Source organism: Podarcis raffonei, chromosome 16 (assembly GCF_027172205.1).
Source record: "Podarcis raffonei isolate rPodRaf1 chromosome 16, rPodRaf1.pri, whole genome shotgun sequence".
Lineage (NCBI taxonomy): Eukaryota > Metazoa > Chordata > Lepidosauria > Squamata > Lacertidae > Podarcis > Podarcis raffonei.
In genome coordinates this window covers 19,459,821-19,479,804 of record NC_070617.1, presented here as the reverse complement: position 1 = coordinate 19,479,804, position 19,984 = coordinate 19,459,821, and the positions used below count along the sequence as shown (strand labels likewise).

General features: G+C 48.3%; 1 protein-coding gene across 2 annotated transcripts in view; it reads right to left on the bottom strand.

Moving 5' to 3' along the window:
• The window catches only part of KSR2 (kinase suppressor of ras 2), a 190,982-nt gene that overhangs the window by 27,480 nt on the left and 143,518 nt on the right, over nucleotides 1-19,984 (bottom strand). For both annotated transcript variants that reach the window (XM_053368015.1, XM_053368016.1), the window contains one exon: nucleotides 522-618. In XM_053368015.1, coding sequence (XP_053223990.1) covers nucleotides 522-618 — 97 coding nt within the window. The remainder of the gene's footprint in view (nucleotides 1-521; nucleotides 619-19,984) is intronic.

Sequence of the window (19,984 nt, the reverse complement as noted above, 5' to 3'; positions counted from 1 at the left end):
GCTTTAGCTGAGATTCCTGCATTGCAGGGGCTTAGACTGTATGACCCTTCTAACTCTGCAAATCTGTGATTCTGTAATCTTAGGAGGGGCATGGCTTGTGATGAAGAAGAGGCATGGCTGTGACTATCATGAAAGGACCCTGAATCTGACACTCCACTACTGCTCCTTTCATCTCAGAAACGTCATGAAGCGATTCCCACTGACTACTCCCAGGCTCCTTCAGCCTATTTCAAGATTCACCCGGACACAGATGAAGTAAAATAGGGCTTCACCCCACCCCACACACCACATAGCACCAGATGTCCGCATGACATGACTACTTGGCTTCCTGCTATGAATGTGTGTGTAGAAGTTGGCTGGGTGGGAAAGATGTCTGCTTTCCCTCTGAACCAGTCTTTTCATACCATTTGCATCACATCTGTCAAAGCATCCACACCAAGAGTGGGTCCCAGGCACCAGACACCTGTCTCAAGAGTGTTTGAGTGTGTGTCCTCTGAGTTTTTATTCCCCATTGCTCATACCTTGACGATCTCTTGAGCAATCTGCCTTGTTTTGTTGACATCCAGGACGATCTTGGCATCTCTCACCACCGAGTAGAGCGTCCGTCCTTTGCACAAGCTGGAAAGGAATATGGGGAAATCGGAATTAACGAAACCCACGGAAATTGCTGTAAGATCGGGACATAGAGGAAACGCAAAAGCACTTAAACGGATAGAAGGATTGCAATTTCTCATCCAGGTAATCAAAATGGTCTGGGACTTGTACACCCCAGGATGCAGGGAGAAGGAGATGAATCCAGTTTGGGATGTCTGGACCCTAGCTTTATGCTTTTCTTAGCTCCACAATGGCTGTCTTCTGCTTCCTCTGTCAGAGACAGCATGCCTCTGTATGCCTGTCGCTGGGAATCATAAGTGGAGAGATGTGTCGCACTCGGATCCCGCTTGCAGGCTGCTCATTGGGGCATCAGGTTGGCCACTGTGAGAAAAGGACACTGAACCAGATGGACATTTTCTTTGTTAGAAAGAAAAAGGAAAACTGCAAGAACTGGGCTCCTGGAGGAATTCCCTTCACAGAGCTACAATTCCCAGAGTGTTCCTCATCCCGGGGAACTGTAACTCTGGGAGGGGAAATAGGGATCTCCTAACAAGTCTCAGCACCCTAAACGAACGACAGCCCCCAGAATCCTTTGGGAGGGAGCCACGACTGTTTAAAGTGGTACCACAGTGCTTTAAAGGTATGGTATGAACGTGGCCTGGAACAAGACTTCTTGCTGAAGGAAGGAAAGTGTCCTCCGTTCGCCAGACACGAACCGCCAAACTTCCCCCTTTTTCCGTACCTGTTGCCGAGAAATCTATTTGTGGAGTCTTAATTACCAAATGCAGCTGTCGGAGAGTGGGGGGTGGGGAGGGAAAGGAGGGGACACTGAAACCAATTAAAGCCTGTATTGACATTTGAATCCTGTAATGGAGCCTGTGGGCGGATTCTGCCGCAACTTTCTCCCCACCAGAGAGGCTGCCTCCCCACTCCAGGCAATCCTGCCCACCTACACACATTGCAGGCGAAGCGAGAGAGGGCAAAGGCAATACCTGGGCTCAGATAATAAGCCACCCCCCCCCCCCAGAAATAAAAGCAGCTCCGAGTGGATCGCAGGTGTTAATTTCATCTGGTTCTCTCGCTAATGACAGGAGCGCCGCAGCTTTTAATTGTTCTTCTTCTCCCGCCCCTGCAGACATCTCGCAGCTTCTGCTCCTGCCTCCCCCTCCTCGCGACACCAGAGGCAGGACCTGCCGCTCTCCAGAAGCCGTAGGAGGACGGTGTGCAGGGGGGGGGAGGCCGGGGCTCAGTGGCAGAACATCTGCCTCGCATGCAGAAGTCCCGGGATCAATCCCAGTGGTCCACCACAGAGCCATAGCCCTTCATTATACCGAGTCAGACCACTGGGCCACCTAGCTTAGCATGGTCACCACGACAGACCTTCCAAGTGTCCCTATTTTCCAGGGACAGTCCTGGATTCACAGAAGCCAGTTTCTTGTTTGACCCCAGAAATGTCCCACTTTTTCTTAGGACGTCCCTATTTTCATCGGAGAAATGTTGGAAGGTATGGAGTTATGCAGCCCCTGAGCCCATGAGATTAGTAGCTATACAACCTTTAGAGGACACCTGAAGCCAAGGCAGCTCCGTCTAGGGAAGTTCTTTAATGTGTTATTATGTTTTTTATATATGTTGGAAGCCGCCCAGAGTGCCTGGGGCAACCCAATCAGATGGGCAGGATATAAATAATAAAATTATCACAATCATTATTATGGAATAGAATGTCCCTATTTTCAACAGATAAATGTTGGAGGGTATGCAATCCCTGGCACCTCCAGTTAGAGACAGGAAGGAGCCCTGCCTGAAACCCCAGGAAGCTGCTGCCAGTCAGTGTAGACAATAATGAGCTAGATGAACCACTGGCCCGACTCAGGTCCCATCTGAATTTAAGCAGTCTCTTGCCACTTTCAACAGCCGCGAGTTCCTTCAAAGAATCTTGGGAAGTGTAGTTTGTTAAGGGCACTGAGAGTTGTCTGGAGGTTCCATTCGCCATGCAGAGCTACAATTTTCAGAGCACAGGCAATGATCAAGCTACATGTATCCAATTGACAAGTGACCGTGCACACAAGCATGGCACTGAACCCAGAAGTGACCCTAAAACGTCACTAAAAGGGCAGAACAGGGAAGGACGCTTTATGTGGGCCCCATCAACATGTGCAGGGGTCCAGAAAACCCCCACACAAAATGAGGATTGCCTGTTATCTAATAATTTCTCCCCAGGGAACGGATTTTTCCCTGGAAGCAAATAACTCAGAAATGAGCCCTAAACTTGCGCTATATCTCTCTATATTTCTGGAAGCGGCTTTTGCATCATGCGAAAGCTGAGAAATAACCAGTGCTTTTCTTCTAGAAAGAAAGAAAAAGATGTGTGTACTGCATTCCCTTGAGTACCCCCAGAAAAAAAAACACTGGATATAATGCAGAAATTAGCAGTTAGGGAAATGTCAGGAAACTGCGATAAATGGCAGTGTGAATGCACCCAATATCCAGTTTGGGATCATCTCTGGTTTCCTTTCTGACAAGCAAAACAGGACCCAATATTCCACTGGGCGCATAAGGGAATGCAAAATGTGAATGAGATAGGGCAGAGCTTTCTCCAGGGACACTTTCCCTGCTCATGTTTCCACACCACACTCTAGCACAAGGTCCACTTGGCAAACGAGCTCTTTCCTGCCCCACCCTGCAAGGCCTCCTCTGCATTCCTCATCGTCACGGCCCATCTCACGGGCAATGGGGCAACTGCAAACCCAACTGTGAGGCTGTCCCAGCCCACCCCTCTGAGAGCGTCTGCAAATCAGGTCCACAACGAGGCTTCAGAAGGGCATGCACATCAACTCCAAAGGAAGGCACGGCGGAAATTAATGAGTCAAGGAATGGAATTAGTCCGTCTGGCCTGGCCTTCCGTGAGGAGGTTCAGATCATTGAGCAGATGGTCTGTAATAAAAAAATGGCACCAATGCAAACAGGGAGGAGGAGGGAAACCCTCCACCTGTGTTTTCCTTATGAAACAAGAGGCACCATTTTCTGAAGTTTCCAGAGGAGTGCTAGCCTTCTATGGGGCGGGGGGGGAGTCTTGTGGCACTTGTCAGCATCCGTCCGTCTTGAGAGACAATGGAGTGCACCTCCACTGTATTAGCAGCACTGAAGTGACTTCTCCAGGACACAAACCTGGGCAATGTATCTGTGGGTCCTGGACAGCCCAGATGACAAGACCCCACTCTCAGCCTCGCTGATGTGGTCCAAAGGAAAGCAGAGCAATACGTTTGGCACTAGCTTGGCTGCAAGAGTTGCTTGAAGGAGGCGCACAGGGCGCCATCCAACCGTCTTAGGGACTACACTCTGGATTTGGTCCACATCCAAAAGATTCCTGCATTGCAGGGGGTTAGACTAGATGGTCATCATGGTCCCTTCCAACTCTACAATTCTATGATCCAATCCAGGGATGCCAGCCCCCACCTCCTTAGTCTCAGGGTCACTCTTGTCGATCTCAGCAGGGAAGAGGATGGGGACAAACCTGGAATCGCCAGTCTCTATCTCCAGCTACTGTAAAGGCTCACTCCTCCAACTTCTGCCCTACCAGTTCCCTTGGGCACCAACCACCATTGGTGGCAACAACAGCTCTGCCTGGGAGGGCAGGCTATCTTGCACCATCCCTGGATTCATTCTTTTATCTTGCAGAACAGCTGCCTTTTTCTTTCTTTCTTGTTTTACATCGAAGGGTGGAACAGCAAGGTCCTCTCATCCCATCTGAGTAGAAACCCAAGATTCAGATGTGCCATTACTTGGCTTGCCCATCGTCGATTCTTGCGCCACCTGCAGTTGAACCTCCTTCTGCCTTACTCGTCTCACCAACCACTGCTGGATAATCAATACCATTACGAAAACAATAAAAACTAAAGTTTGTTGGATCTGGAGACAAAGCGAGGCGAGGCGATTGCTGAGTCACTCTCGCAAGTGCTTTCCATCAGCGGATGAGTAACCTGTTGAGAAACTTTGGTGGCAAATCTTGGGAGGTATGGAAACTCCTTGCTGGAGAAGGGGGAGCCTCTCATACATAACTCCTCTGCCTCTTCTTTTTCTGCTAAGGAACAGCACCTGTTGCTATTGAGCAGAAGCCACCTGCAAGATCTTTTCAAATCCTCGCCGGGTTATTTTCTTACAGTTTCTTTAGCGCTGTAAGAGGCAAAGAAAAGACCTCAAAGGAGGCAAGGATTATAGCAACGCCTCTGCTTTGCCCATCCAGGGGGTGGGGGGAGTGGGGGTGGGAATACGATGTTTTTTCCCGAGGTTCCTATTGACCCGGGGCTCCATCGAGACTCATGTTTAAGAGGCGTAGCAAGTAAAAAAAGAAAGAAAGAAAAGAAACACAGGCTTCTTTTTTGTGAGATGTGCTGCATGATTTGCTCTTGAAGTAGGCCCTTCATAAATCAGGTCGTTTACCCAGGCACGCTCCGCTTTATAAATGGAAATTTGCATCTGTTAACCGCGAAGCCAGCTTCGGCAACCTGCGCGAACTATGCTGTGGCTTAGACAAGCACCGCACACAAGGTTCCCGGCACCGTTTAATCTGCCAATTAGAAGCACCTGGGCAGATGCGCTCCTTTGTATACGGGTGATCCTCTACCCGCAAGGAGTGCTAATATGCCAGAGAAGCTTTTTTGCCCCCTGATTCATTGAATGTGGCACTTTATTTCCCCTCCCGCTCTCATAAAAACCTAAGAGTCCAGCTTCCTCTTCTTATCACAGTGGCCAATGAGATGCCTAAAGGAAGTCCACAAGGAGGACCTGAGCAGAACAACACTCTCCCCACTTGTGATTCTGAGCAACTGGTGTGCGGGGGCATAGGGTTGCAATCTTTCAAAAAGTAAAAAAAACCAGGACACCCTGGAAGTTCTTGAGCTTTTTTTAAACAAACCCCAAAGTTCAGAACTTCCCCCCAGGACATCAATTCTGCCTTTGCGATCCCAGTAAAAGTAGTGTCTGGGAAAATCTGGACATAAAAAAGGTAAAAGTAATAGACCACTGGATGGTTAAGTCCAGCCACATGCTAGGGTTGCGGCGCTCATTTCGCTTTCAGGCGGATGGAGCCGGTGTTTGTTCACAGACAACTTTCTGAGTCATGTGGCCAGCAGGACTAAACAGCTTCTGGCACAATGGAACACCGTGATGGAAACTAGAGTGCATGGAAACACCGTTTACCTTCCCACCGCAGCAGTTTATCTACTTGCACTGGCGTGCTTTCAAACTGCTAGGTTGGCAGGAGCTGGGACAGAGCAACGGCAGCTTAACCTTTCATGGGGATTCGAACTGCCGACCTTCTGATTGGCAAGCCCAAGAGGCTCAGTGATTTAGACCACAGTGCCACCCACGTCCCAGTATGGCAGCCCTCACACAGTAGCCATGGATAGCCTTCATGAATATATCTAATCCTATTAAAAACAACAACAAAATCCTAACTGCTGGATCCTATCTGGTCCAGTATCCTCTTCTAACAGTGACCACCCCACAAGCAGTACCCAAATGCAAGTCTCCCCACTTGCGATTCCAGTAACTGATATTCAGAGGAATATACTGCCTCCAGCAGTAGAGGTGCCACACCATCTTGCTGTGCTCCCACGCCAACCTGATCCTTGGCTCCTCTGGACAACTCCTGGTGAAGCCAGGTGTTGAGCCAAGTGCCAGGGGTGGTGGGCATGCAGGGCAGTCTTTACCTGGGGATGCAAGGGGTGCTGGGCACCCAGGCGCCAAATTCTGGGGGGTGGCAAATGTATACCTACTGTATACCGGTCCCTCTCGATTGGTGGCAGTGAAAAGCAATGGAGAAAAAGTCCCCACCCCCCTCCTCCATCGCCCTGTTACTCTGTAGCGTCAAATATTCCCGATAAGTCAGGAAACAAAAGCTCAACAACTGTGCGTTTGCCCCTCCCCAAAAAAGCTCACTAAAAGTTCATTTGGGGGCGGCTTAACTAAATTTGGGGGCTCTGGACGGATCTTTGCACCCCAGCGGTGCATATGCTAAAGACGGTCCTGTGGGCATGGGACAGCAGGTTAGCCTAACTTGGTCATTTACTCGCCTTCGCCTCCAGCCAAAGTTCTGGGCCTGAGCTCTCCAACTCCAGCCCAGTCCACTGCACCATGAACCACTGGCCTGAGGAAAGTTAAGCTTTCAAAGCAAGCAACATTACTTTTCTAACAGCGTTCCTGCTCTCAGAGGGCTTGGGGTAATATGAATGGCTTTTAAGTATGCATGGGGAAAGCATCTCATTTTAGAGATGTTTATAGCAGTCCTCCGCCACTGTCAACATCCCCCCACCCTCCCAGGGAAACGGGCCATTTCAAAGGCTGGAGGAATTTGCGGTGAGTGTGAAGATTGCTCAGCCAAGCAAGCCCAATCCCAAATTGCTTTGCAGGAAAGGCTCCTCTGTTTATCTGCGTGAGCTGGAGGTGGCAGGGAGAAAAATATGAAGGGAGCTAACAAGTCCATCGCAACCTGCGAAGGAACAAGGGCAGGGGGCCGGAGTGACGGCCCTCTGGCATTTTCCAATTGGGTGGAAAGGGAGCCCAATGCAGCACTTCTCAAGAGAGCAGGAAGTCAGAGCTCTTTGCTGTCTCTGGCATATGATAGCTAAATCTGATTCACGCAAGGGAAGGCTTGCAAAAGTCAAAGGTGGACTTTTGGAAACAAACAGAGACCAACCAGCTGCAAATTAGCTACTGAGCAAAGTTCAGAGTGTTGGTGTATAAAGCATAGCCCCATACAAAGCTACCTCAGGATGTGATTTGCAAATACAAATCTACACTGCAGTGACTATAAATCCAGAGATTCTCACTCAGGGGTAAGCCAGCATGGGGTGTAATCCTGATGCTGCTGGCCTCTGGCCCCACCCAGGAAGGTCAAGGGTGATGGGAGTTGTAGTCCAGCAACATTGGGAGGGGACTGTGTTGCCCACCTCTGTTCCAAATGCATGTACAACTATCCCTTAAAAAAATACATTCACATTTATAAAGTTTCTTCTTGATCCTAGAGTTGGAGAAGGGTGTGTGAACCTCTGCACCCTTGTACTGTGGCTTAAGCAAACCTCTGTGGACCATGGGGATTCTAGTAAAGGAAAAGAAGACGAGGCATGACTAAACACAGCTAACCCCACCTTATGTCTGATTTCAAGCTAGAGCCCATAGCAGTGTGCTGGCCAAGCACAGCAGGCATCCAGGATAAGCTGGTGGTGGTCAGGACCACGGACAGCTCTCTCCTTGACGCAAAGCAAACTGACCAGCAAACAAGTTGGATGTCAGAATCATAGAATTGTTGCATCTGCAATAGCCTGGAGCAAGGGTGCCCAACATGGTGCCCTGCAGATGTTACTGGATTCCAACTCCTACAGCCCCAGCCAGCAAGGTCAATGGGTAGAAACAATGCGAACCATAGTCCAACAGCATCAGAAGGGTGCCAGGTTGGCTATCCCTGCCCTAAAAGAAGCCTGCGCAGAACAACAACATTCCTACCCACTCTTCCCCCCACCCCAGGAACTATAAGCAAAAACAAGCACGAACTAGATTAAAGTTCAATGGAAGTACTTCTAATGGCAGGAAGGAGAAAAGTCTCTCCTAGCCAAGGAGTGTAGGAAAGACATCTGCTGTCACGTGCCTTCTGACTTTCCGTGGAGGTGCCTTTGCAGGGAAAATGAGAGTCTGGGAATAAGACTTTTCCTCTCCCCCATCTTCTCTATCGGCACACACGCTTGCCTAGCTCTGCTCGCTACTAAACACAGGCATGATGGACATTATTTAAACAGCAGCATGTTTTTGACGGCAGCCCTTGGCACCTGGTACACAAGATAAAGTCGGGTTAACGTTTCCCAAGCTGAAGAGCAGGCTAGGAGCAAGCCATTTAGAGACACAGTGCGTCCTTAGTGGAAGGAACCTCTCCCGTTCGGGGGGGGGGGGGCGCAAAGATGCTCCCATGACTCACTCACAGAAGAGGTGAGGGTCACCTTAGCTTATCTGCTCCCTGCACACCATGGGAAACTAGTCAGCTCCTTTGCTTTGCATCTTTTGGTGGGGGGATGTGCTTATAATTGGCTCGGCGAGGTCTAGTAACATGGAAAGCATATTTGACTCCTTCCTTTCCCTTTGAAGGCTCCTAATATATTCTACGTTATTAGCAGCCTTTGGAATATTAGGAGGAGGAAGGTATTGGGGAAGGAAGGCAGGGACCTTGCCTTTAGAGATGAACCTTTTGATTAGAAAACCTTGCTTAGTTCAAATCTGTCCTCTGGCTAAAGGGAGGGAGGGAGGGAGGGAGGGAGGGAGTTGAAACAGCATGATAGGTCCACATTTATTCACTGGCACAGATGCATCGTATTAACCCCTCAAAAAGTGATACAGAGGCATAGTTATTTCTAAACCATAGAATGCCCAAATAGAGCCACATATCATGGGAAGTTGAGAGTAGAAAATTCAACAATATCTGGAGACGGTTGTAGCTCAGTGCTTAGAGAACATAAGAAGAGCCTCCTGGATCAGGCCAATGGCCCATCTAGTCCAGCATCCTGCTCTCACAGCGACTAACCAGTTGCCTTTAGGAAACCAGCAAGCAGGATTCAGGCACAAGAGCCCTCTCCCCTCCTGTGGTTTCCAGCAATTGGTGTTCAAAAGCACTGATGCCTCCAATGGTGGAGGTAAAGCCGAGCCATCAGGGCTAATAGCCCTCAATAGCATCATCCTCCATGAATTAGTTCAACCCTCTTTTAAAGCCATCCACGTTGGTGGCCCTCACTGCCTCCAGTGGGAGTGAGTTCCATAGTTTAATTGTGGACCTGAAGTGCTGAAGTGCTTTTTTTTATCCGCCCTGAGTCTGTCAATATTCAGATTCCTTGGATGTCTACAAAAGTTCTAATGTTATCAGAGAGGGAGGAAAATAAATTCTCTGTTCACTCTCTCCATGCCATGCGAAACCTTATAAATTTGTTATCATGCCACCTTTGACTTAGCTTTTTCTCTGGATGCAGTGCACCTGCTTTGCATCCAGAAAGCTCCAGGTTTAATCCCCAGCATCTCCAGGTAGGGCAGGGGGAGATCCCTCTCTGGAAGACTGGAAAGGCACAAGAGCAGAGTGCGTAGCTTTGGACTACACATGGACCAGCACCCAGAGAATGAAATTCATATTTCCTTATGGGGAAAATCCATAGCTCAGTGAGAGAGAGTCTTTCTTGCCTGCCTTAGGTCCCAGGTTCAATCCCCAGGATATCCAGGTAGGCCTCTGAAATCCTGGAGAGCTGCTGCCAGTCACTGCAGACACTACTAAAAAGGTAAAAACGTAAAGGACCCCTGGACCGTTAAGTCCAGTCAAAGGCGACTATGTGGTTGCGGCGCTCATCTCGCTTTCAGGCTGAAGAAGCCGGTGTTTGTCCACAGACAGCTTTCTGGGTCATGTGGCCAGCATGGCTTAACCACTTCTGGTGCAATGGAACACCGTGACGGAAACCAGAGTGCAAGGAAACACCGTTTACCTTCCTGCTGCAGTGGTACCTATTTATCTACTTGCACTGGCGTGCTTTTGAGCTACTAGGTTGGCAGGAGCAGGGACCGAGCAACGGGAGCTCACCCCATCGCGGGGATTCGAACCACCGACCTTCTGATCAACAAGCCCAAGAGGCTCAGTGGTTTAGACCACAGCGCCACCTTTTTTAGACACTACCACACTAGATGGGCAGATGGTCCGATTTGAGATAAGGCAGCTTCCCATGTGGACTCTCCTTCATTGGAGGCTTTTAAAACTGAGGTTGGCTGTCCATCTGCCTGGGATACTTTAGCAGCAGTTACTGCATTGCAGGGGGTTGGACCAGGTGATCTTTGGGGTCCCTTCCAACTCTAGAATTCTATGGTTCTATGCCCCCCCCCGCCATGCAAATTCACCCTTTCCAGCCTTGGCCACAGGATGGAAGTTCTGCAAGCTGCACAGCAGAAATTTCAGGTGTCTCCAGCCCTATCATTTCCCTCATTTCCCCCACCGCTTGCCTCCCACCACACTCGCCAGCTGTCAGAAGGAAATGGCGTCTCCCCAGAGGAGGATGTGTGCCCATTTAATGTATGTATTAATAAGTATATTGACTTTCTCTCCCCCCCCTCCCGGTTGTCAGTCTCCATCAAGATTTATTCCCCCTTCACGGCCCCTTATTGACTGAGGAAAAGAGTATTCCCACAGGTCAATCAATCCTGATCCAGACCATGGACGGGAGTCAATAGCTATTTATTATATGATATATGGGCTTCATTACTTTAAACGCTATTAAAGGGGGAACATGGCAGAAGACTGTAAGACGGGAAGCAGAGCGGGAGATGTCCAAGCTCAAAGCCAGAAGGCGAGGGGAGACTTGGGGGAGACCTGCGTAGAGAAACCAACGTGAACAAGGAGGATGGGGGGGCGGACTGCCTGAGGTGGGGGGGGGGGTGTGAGCAAGGTGCTCAACAGCTCATTGTCCACAGCAGGTCACCTTTTGGTCTGGCAAACAGCAGCAAAATTATGCAATTTTGACCACCGTGCTTACTGTTCTCAGGAGCCGACTGCAACATGCAGCATCACTTCGCTGGATTCAAAATGCAGTGAGCCAGCCTTACTGCCCATTCTGTAGAGAGGGGCTCTAGTGTGTTGGTCCCAAGTCCTGCCCCAACTGCACCCCTGTGGAGCAAGTCCCCTCATTATCCTTTAGACAGGGACGGATCTACAGTGGTACCTCAGGTTACAGACACTTCAGGTTACAGACGCTTCAGGTGACAGACTCCACTAACCCAGAAATAGTACCTCGGGTTAAGAACTTTGCTTCAGGATGAGAACGGAAATTGCGCTGCAGCAGCTTGGTGGCAGTGGGAAGCCCCATTAGCTAAAGTGATTAGCTAATGAATTAAGTTCTTAACCTGAGGTACCACTGTACTATGAAATGAATGAAACTTCAGCTTCAGGGTTACCTAACCCTAGAGGGGCCTCAGAAGCAACTTTAACCCACATTGCTTACAATTTTTTGGGTCTATTAGACTCAGTTTGAGTTGCACATCTCAAATCAATCTTGTTTTGTTTTGTTTTGTTTTGTATATTTCAACAACCCCAGAGTTTGAGAGTCAGCAGCACAGGCGTTGCAAAGGGAAGGTGTCACAGTAAGTTGGCTGTTCTGCTGAAGAGTACTCAATTTCTTTACGCGTATTATCTCTAGAAAATGACATTGCAAGGAAACTCTCATATAATGAAACTGTATGTGAACAGGTTGCTAGAAAAAGCAGAAAAAAATGAGTATTTTGTAAAAGATGCTTTGTGTAATATGAGATAACCCAGTAAAGCAATTTTAATCAAATTCTGAGATGCAGCAGTTAATTTTTAAAAAATATCTGTGGTGATCTGTTGTGGAACAACCCCATTGAAGAAGATAACAGTGGTTACTCAGACCTCGTTGCTGGTTGCGAAGGGGCCCCCATAGCAGTTTAAGCTTCACAGCCCTGCAAATGTAGGTTCACCAATGCCTTTCGTTTGTGGGGAAGAGCTGTGGCTCATTGGCAGGGCACCTGTTTTGTACGCAGAAGGTTCCACCTTCAAACCCCAGCATCTCCAGGTAGGGCTGGGGGGACTCCTTGGCTGAAACCTCAGAGAGCTGTTGCCAATCAGTGCAGGCAATACTGAGCTAGATGGACCAATGGTCTGGTTTGACGTAAGGCACCTTCCTATGTTCCTATGTTTTAAAGGAAGGGCTGTAGCTCCATGGTGGGGGGTTGTGTGATGAAGAAGGGCCTGAAGTTCTGGAAAGCCACCTTCAGTCCGTGTAGACCATAATGAGCTATAGTCAGGCTCAGTATAAGGTAAGTTTCTATGTCCCTATGTTTAAAGATCTCCTTGTGGCTGCCCTCAAATCCCGCCAGGAAGCTTTTCCATGGATCTCTCTTTCGTCCAGGGAGTGCACGCTGCTCTTTTTAAAGTGTGCTCTGAACCCATGGATGCAAACAGATGGCCATCCCAACCTCTGCTTAAAAACCTCCAATGGTCTCCCCTTCATCGGTCAGGGATGCCTTGCAGGGGGTTGGACTAGATGACTCTTGGGGTCCCTTCCGACTCTAGCATCTATGACAGGAGCAGAGCTCTTTAGGCTTACATAGATGTCTTCTCCTTGCTTCCTTGCCCTTGGAAGGCCCTTGGAAGTTCCCCCATCCCTGTTTTCATGAGCAAACACAACCCAGAGTCATTGCCTTCAGGAGGAAAAGAGACTTAAACAGCTTGAGCAGGTAGAAAGCAAAAATGCACACACAGTCAGCACATCTCTCAAAGCGTTAGTAATTCCAAAGTAGCAACACTTACACCTCTAGCTCCAGAGACACCAGGAATTTCAATCTGCTTTTTCCCCCAATCTGCAGCCACATTTAAAAGTGCCTCTGTTCTGGGATCTCTTCACCCACTCCCTTGCAGCCAGATTTGGCAAGTCCGTTTAAGGGCCTCTTCCCACCAGGCCTGCAGCCAGACATATTGGAGTGCGGCGACTTAATGAGGTGGAAAATCTTTGCAGAGTTGCTTCTTAAGTGAGCAGTTGGCATGGATATTGCCTGCATGCTTTTCATTAGGTCTGCGCGACTAAAACGAGACTTACTCTCACCTCTTAAGAAAAAGCAAGATAGAAATTCAGAACAGGGGCCTGGTAGTATATCCCTGGCAGGATATACTGCACACACAGCTCCCCTCCACCCCCACTGTGGCTCTGCAAGTGGGTGCAGAATTGCCTGTGCAAAGCAGGGCGAGACAAGCCAGCCTGGATTGTCTATTAATTGGGATTCATTCTCAGCAGCAAAGTCAAATCAAGCTAAAGGGAGGCCTTGAATAATAGCACAGCATGGCTCATAACAAGACATTAGGAGACATGTCCTCCAATAAAATACTTATTTGCAGGCACAGTACTGAGTCTTGCACATTGCTACTGTTCCGGCAGGACTTGCGCACCAGCAAAAAAAAAAAAAAACAACCCCAACCCTATGTTCTAGAATCCTTTGCACTGTGGCGAGTTCCCCTGATTTGCACTAATTTGGCCTTAAATACTGCAGTATGATAGCAAAGGGGACGTGGGTGGCGCTGTCAGAAGGTCGGCGGTTCCAATCCCCGCGACGGGGTGAGCTCCCATTGCTCGGTTCTTGCTCCTGCCAACCTAGCAGTTTGAAAGCAGTTTGAAAGCACGTCAAAGTGCAAGTAGATAAATAGGTACCGCTCTGGCGGGAAGGTAAACGGCGTTTCCGTGCACTGCTCTGGTTCGCCAGAAGCGGCTTAGTCATGCTGGCCACATGACCCGGAAGCTGTACACCAGCTCCCTCGGCCAATAAAGCGAGATGAGCACCACAACCCCAGAGTTGGCCACGACTGGACCTAATGGTCAGGGGTCCCTTTACCTTTTATGATCGCAAATCATTTAGTAGATCGCCATGGGGTGATGAGCTAATGTGACGTAGGGGTTAGGGTGTTTCACTAGGACACAGGAGACTAGGGTTCAAATTGCCACTCAGCCATGAAGCTCACTGGGCATAGCTGTCAACTTTTCCCTTTTCTTGCGAGGAATCCTATTCGGAATAAGGGAATTTCCCTTAAAAAAAGGAAAACATTGACAGCTCACAGGGCTGTTGTGGGGATTAAATGAGGAGCCAGAGAAAACTATGTACACCACTGTGGGCTTCTTGGAGGAAGGGTGGAATACCAATGCAATAAATCACTCAGTAAATCAATGAGTTCCCACGATGCAGATTACAACGATTTAAAAATGCATTATTAAAATACGTTGAAGCAAACTACAATCAAGAGAATAGGGTGGATCCATATCTATCTATCTATCTATCTATCTATCTATCTATCTATCATCTATCATCTATCTATCTATATCTATCTATCTATTTATCTATATCTATCTATCTATCTATCTATATCTACCTATCTTGTTGTTGTTGTTTAGTCGTTTAGTCGTGTCCGACTCTTCGTGACCCCATGGGCCAGAGCACGCCAGGCACTCCTGTCTTCCACTGCCTCCCACAGTTTGGTCAGACTCATGTTTGTAGCTTCGAGAACACTGTCCAACCATCTCATCCTCTGTCGTCCCCTTCTTCTTGTGCCCTCAATCTTTCCCAACATCAGGGTCTTTTCCAGGGAGTCTTCTCTTCTCATGAGGTGGCCAAAGTATTGGAGCCTCAGCTTCACGATCTGTCCTTCCAGTGAGCACTCAGGGCTGATTTCCTTCAGAATGGATAGATTTGATCTTCTTGCAGTCCATGGGACTCTCAAGAGTCTCCTCCAGCACCATAATTCAAAAGCATCTATCTATCTATCTATCTATCTATCTATCTATCATCTATCTATCTATCTATCTATCTATCTATCTATCATCTATCTATCATCTATCTAAAGTTCATTAAATGTAAGGCTGTCATGCCACAGTTTGTGTGGCTGCCGATCATGTAAGAAAGTTGGTGCTACAGTATTATAGCAATACTTCTCAGGAGCCACAAACACCCACACCCCGAGATCTGCCATCACACAAGTTCTCTCGATGTTCAACCGATAATGTGCAGCACATCTAATAAAATGATTTCCATGTCGTTAAAACATGTTTTCTTTGCCTTGAGGGGGACATAGAGAGAGGGAGAAAAAAGAGACACAGCAAAGGACCTGTTTCATGTAGAGAAGTTTTCCCCTAGAAGGATCAGGCTGGTGTCTCACCCAGTTATTTCTCCGGCAGAGCCATAATTAAATGGGAGATAGTAAGATGTGCAAGAGACCTAGCGGCGCCTAATTAAGCCTGGCTTTCCCGAGACCAGCTGCTGGAGGCGAACCACCTTCTCCAAAAGCGAGCATCATTAGTGACATGAATGGGATGGAGGGCGGGAGGAGAACCATGTATCGAAGCTTCCATATTGCCAGAGGGCCCCTTTAGCAAGCCCAGGGGAGAGGGCTGCCTTTAATATTTCATCAAAGGCTTCCATGTTTAAACACTGCGTTTCCTTTTATGATTGTTTAATCAACGCGACAGCAGGACCTTAGAGCTGGGAAGCTGTTTACACTTTCGCGCGAGATCCAATACGGTTTTGAAGACGGACATAAGCTCCCATGAGGGAGCTCTCTGGAAAAGGAGCCTGACTTTTCAAAGTTAGACTGGAAACGCAGGTCGCGGGTCTCGGCCGCCCCATTGCAGAAACATGGGAGGCTTCTTTTATGGGGAAGGGTTGTGGTTCAGGGGAAGAGAAGGTGCTTTGCATGCAGCAGGTCCTAGGTTTGGATTTGGATTTGATATCCCGCTTTATCACTACCCGAAGGAGTCTCAAAGCGTCTAACATTCTCCTTTCCCTTCCTCCCCCACAACAAACACTCTGTGAGGTGAGTGGGGCTGAGAGACTTCAGAGAAGTGTGACTGGCCCAAGGTCACCCAGCAGCTGCGTGTGGAGGAGCGGGGAAGCGAACCCGGTTCCCCAGATTACGAATCTACCGCTCTTAACCACTACACCACCCCCCAATGGCATCTCCAGGTAGCAATGGGAGAGCCCCTTGCCCAAAATGTTGGAGAGCTTCCACCAGTTTCTGCAGAGCAGTGGCGGACCTTAGGGTCCCAAGTTTCAGCAGTGAACAGTTCAACACCAAAATTCGGCACCCTCCCCCCCAATCCTCTTGCCTTCCATTCTGCATAATAATTGCAGAGCCCCCTGTGGCACCCCCGAGACTCTGCACCCAGTGTGACCAAATCGGTCGCTCTGCCCTCTGCGTGGAGACTTCTTGGCAGGGCTGGTCAGGGGGAGAGGAGGGATGGGGTGAAGGTACTGAACTGGATGCTGGGGGAGGGCAAGGAATCCACCAACAGGTGTCTCCACCCTGCTGGTGCTGGACTTCCTGGTGGACGAGGATGAGCCGCCTGAAACAGGCCCCGGCCCTTTCCCTGCTAGTGGCATTTCCGGTCCAACTCTGAACATGGGCCATGAGCTGCACTTCCTGTCCTTGGAGAGCCGTATACCTTTAAGAAAGTGGAAGTTGAGGAGCAGAATAAATAATAATGTTTAAAAGCTTTTGGATCACCTTGTATTATTATAAACAAGATGCCTGTCAAGCAGACCTCCCAGATGCAGAAAACATGAATTAAGTCACAAGCAATCTTGGAAGATACTGAAGAAGAGATGGGGATTTAATGCATTTTTAATCTTTAGTTGGAAGCCGCCGAGATGAGCAGGGTATAAATTATTATTATTATTATTATTATTATTATTATTATTATTATTAACCCTGAATGTGTATGCCAGCTATTACACATCAGCTAACTGATGGGTATTTCCCATGCTTTGGGTTGTATCCAATGCTAGTCCTACTCAGAGGAGACTGCCAATCATTTTCTGGGTACAATTCAAAGGGCTGGTTTTAAATGGCTCAGGACCCCATACCTCAAGGCCCGCCTCTCCCCATATAAACCAAGCCAGAGCCCCCTGCAATCATCATTGGAGGCCCTTCTTTGTATGTCCCCTCCACAAGAGATCTAGAGAGTGGCAGCATGAGAACGGGCCTTTTCTGTGGTGGCTCCCCATTTGTGGAATGCTCTCTCAGCGAGGCTTGCTTGGAGTCATCACTAGATATATTTAGGCGCTAGGCAAAAACATTCCTCTTCTCCCAGGCTTTGGCTAACTAAACAATTTATGTCCCTTTAAACTGGGAGGAGGGCATTGTTATTGTTTCTTACCACGTTTCCTTTCCTATTTTTGTATTTTCTGTCATAAACCACCCTGTGATCCTCAGATGAAGGGTGTATAGAAATTTACTAAACCGATAAATAAATAACTGTAATTAAACAAGAGGGGAAGCACTCGGTGATCACAACCCAAGAACGTCCCTGTTAAATTGGGGACGATGCAATAATTTTACACTTTCGACTTTGGAAAGGAGGCTGGGAACTGATGGAAAAGCCGAGCAGGAAACCCTGCAGACCAAGATTAAGGCATCAAGCACACCGCCTTAGCCTAGCTGGCTCATCAAGCTGTCAAGAAGGAGACCTTGGATGTACTTTGCAGGGCTCCGCAAGGACAAGCGGTGCCTCTTAGCCAAAAGAGGATTCGCAATTTGGTGCAAACAGGCCAAACGGGAATGTTTTGCACTCTGCAGTCCTTGACAGGCCGGGAACTCTTGGCAGAGATGCTTTCCTTTGGAGACTGAGAATGCTGGAGACTGACACGACACCAGGAACCATCTGTTTATTTAAAAACATGCCAAGTGCATGATGGGCGAACCCAGGTTAGTCGTGCCATTAATTTCAATGGGTCTACTCTGAGTAGGACTAAAAAGGGGTGTGACCCATTCTTTCCAAGGCACATGGTCAACCCACCCAGTCTCGTAGGCTTCCACAGGAGCAGGGGAGAGGCACTGAGTCCTTCTGTAGTCTGGTCTGCAACCCTTACCTTATCCTAGACCCATCACCATCACCACCCTGTTTCCCTTTCAGGATCCACTGCCTCTTGCCCTTCCTTTCCTTACATCTCCCCATCCTTTCTCCAGCTACCTAATGTTTCTGAGCTCCAGGAACAAGGAAATAGTGAAGGCTGGAGAAAGTTCCACCCACCAGCCGATGCAGTTAAAGCCCAGCTCTTACCTGACCTTCCCACTAGTCACAGCCAAATAATAGCAGGCTAGAGGGAAAGTCAGAGAAGAACTTTTTTTTTTTTAACATCTCGGAACACCAAGCCACACTTGCGTCTGCATCTGTTCTTGCTGAAAACTAATTAAAATGAATGCCAAGCATGCACACTGTTATTCCCTTGGGGAGGAAACCTACCAACCATTCTACTGATTCCCTTCCCACCCACCCCCCAAGGAATCCCTACATCAACTTGTTTGCAACTTCTGTAAAATGGACAGAAACTTTGCATTGCTATCGGAAAACTGGTCCTGTGTTAAGGATCTTTGCGGAATGAACCTCAGGGGACACTGCTCTGCCAGAGGCAGCAGAGAGGAGCAAGCCCCTGGGACAAGGACTGCTGCTACCTCCACAGCTTGAGGCTCCTCTGTCCTCCGCCTCTGAAGACTGCCTCTGAGAGGCTTCCCAGTTCTTCCAGCACCTCTGGAATACAGATTTGACCCAATTTAAGTAACACTAGCTAAAAAACCTGGTTTGTCTGCCGTCTATTTAAATGTGATGCCATTGTTAAAGCAGCTGCACAGACTGCTACTACCGAGCCAATTTCAAAACCCTGAACAACTTAGGTACATTGTACCTTAGGGACCACTTGAACCCTCGTATCCCAGCTCAATCAGTAAGATCATCTGCAGGAGCATTGCTGGTCATTCCCCCAAGTCGGTGTTTTGCAACAAGAAGAAAATGAGTCTTTAGTGTCATCGGCCCAGTCCTGTGGAATGCTCTGCCACCAGAGATCCAGCAGACGCCTTCTGTGCTAGCTTTTAAACACCTTCTGAAAACTTTTGTATTCTGCCGGGCCTAGGCAGGCAATGAAGAATACATCCCCCACAATGACCTGCTGAGATTTGTTTTAATTCTTTTGCTTTCAACTTTTTAAAAATTTGTTAAAATGATTTTACTGCATGGTTTCATGTTTTTATATTGCTGTAAACTGTTGTGAGATACTTCTATGATACAGTGGTATATAAATATTTTAGTAAATGCAGTGGTACCTTGGGATAAGAATTTAATTCATTCTGGAGGTCCGTTAAGAGTTTGGGGGGATTCAGTCTTGATGGAACCTTGGGTCCCTTCCAAAGCAGTGATCGTGCATCTGTAAGGGTGGAATGTATAAGAGGAAACCAGCCCAACCAATTCCTTTGTCAAGGTAAGACTGGCTAACTAAGGACCACAATTTAGCATATCCAAAGAAGTTGTTCCACTGCCATAGAAACAAATGGGTGAGCCTTTTCCTAAGTGAAGAACAATAGGCCAGGGATGCTGGGTAGGTGAGAACTGTGTGCTGCTGGAAGCTGAAGACTATGAAGCATGTCTTGCTCTCTGCCGAAGATAAGCTGGACTTTGGGGTTCCCTTGAAAACCAAATGGGGAAGCAAGATCTGTTGGGGTGTTAATGCTGTGAGCCCCTCCATCCTATGCTCAGGCTGTATATATGTGTAAAGAAAAGCACACATCCAAAGACACCACAGTCTCCTCTGACCTTCATTCCTAGGAAACCGAACCCTGGGTAAATCCTCGGAACCAATGGAACCTCTCATCACTCAGAGATTGGGGTGGAGTGTAACAATACTGAAAGGGAAGAGAATTCCAGTCTGCTTCATGACTCACAGCTTGCCACAACAACCAGGCACCATCAGGGGGTCTGTTCAACGAAGTCACGGTGTCCATAGCAATGCAAAACACATACAGGATGTCCTGTGCACCTCACACCACAGCTCATGAAAA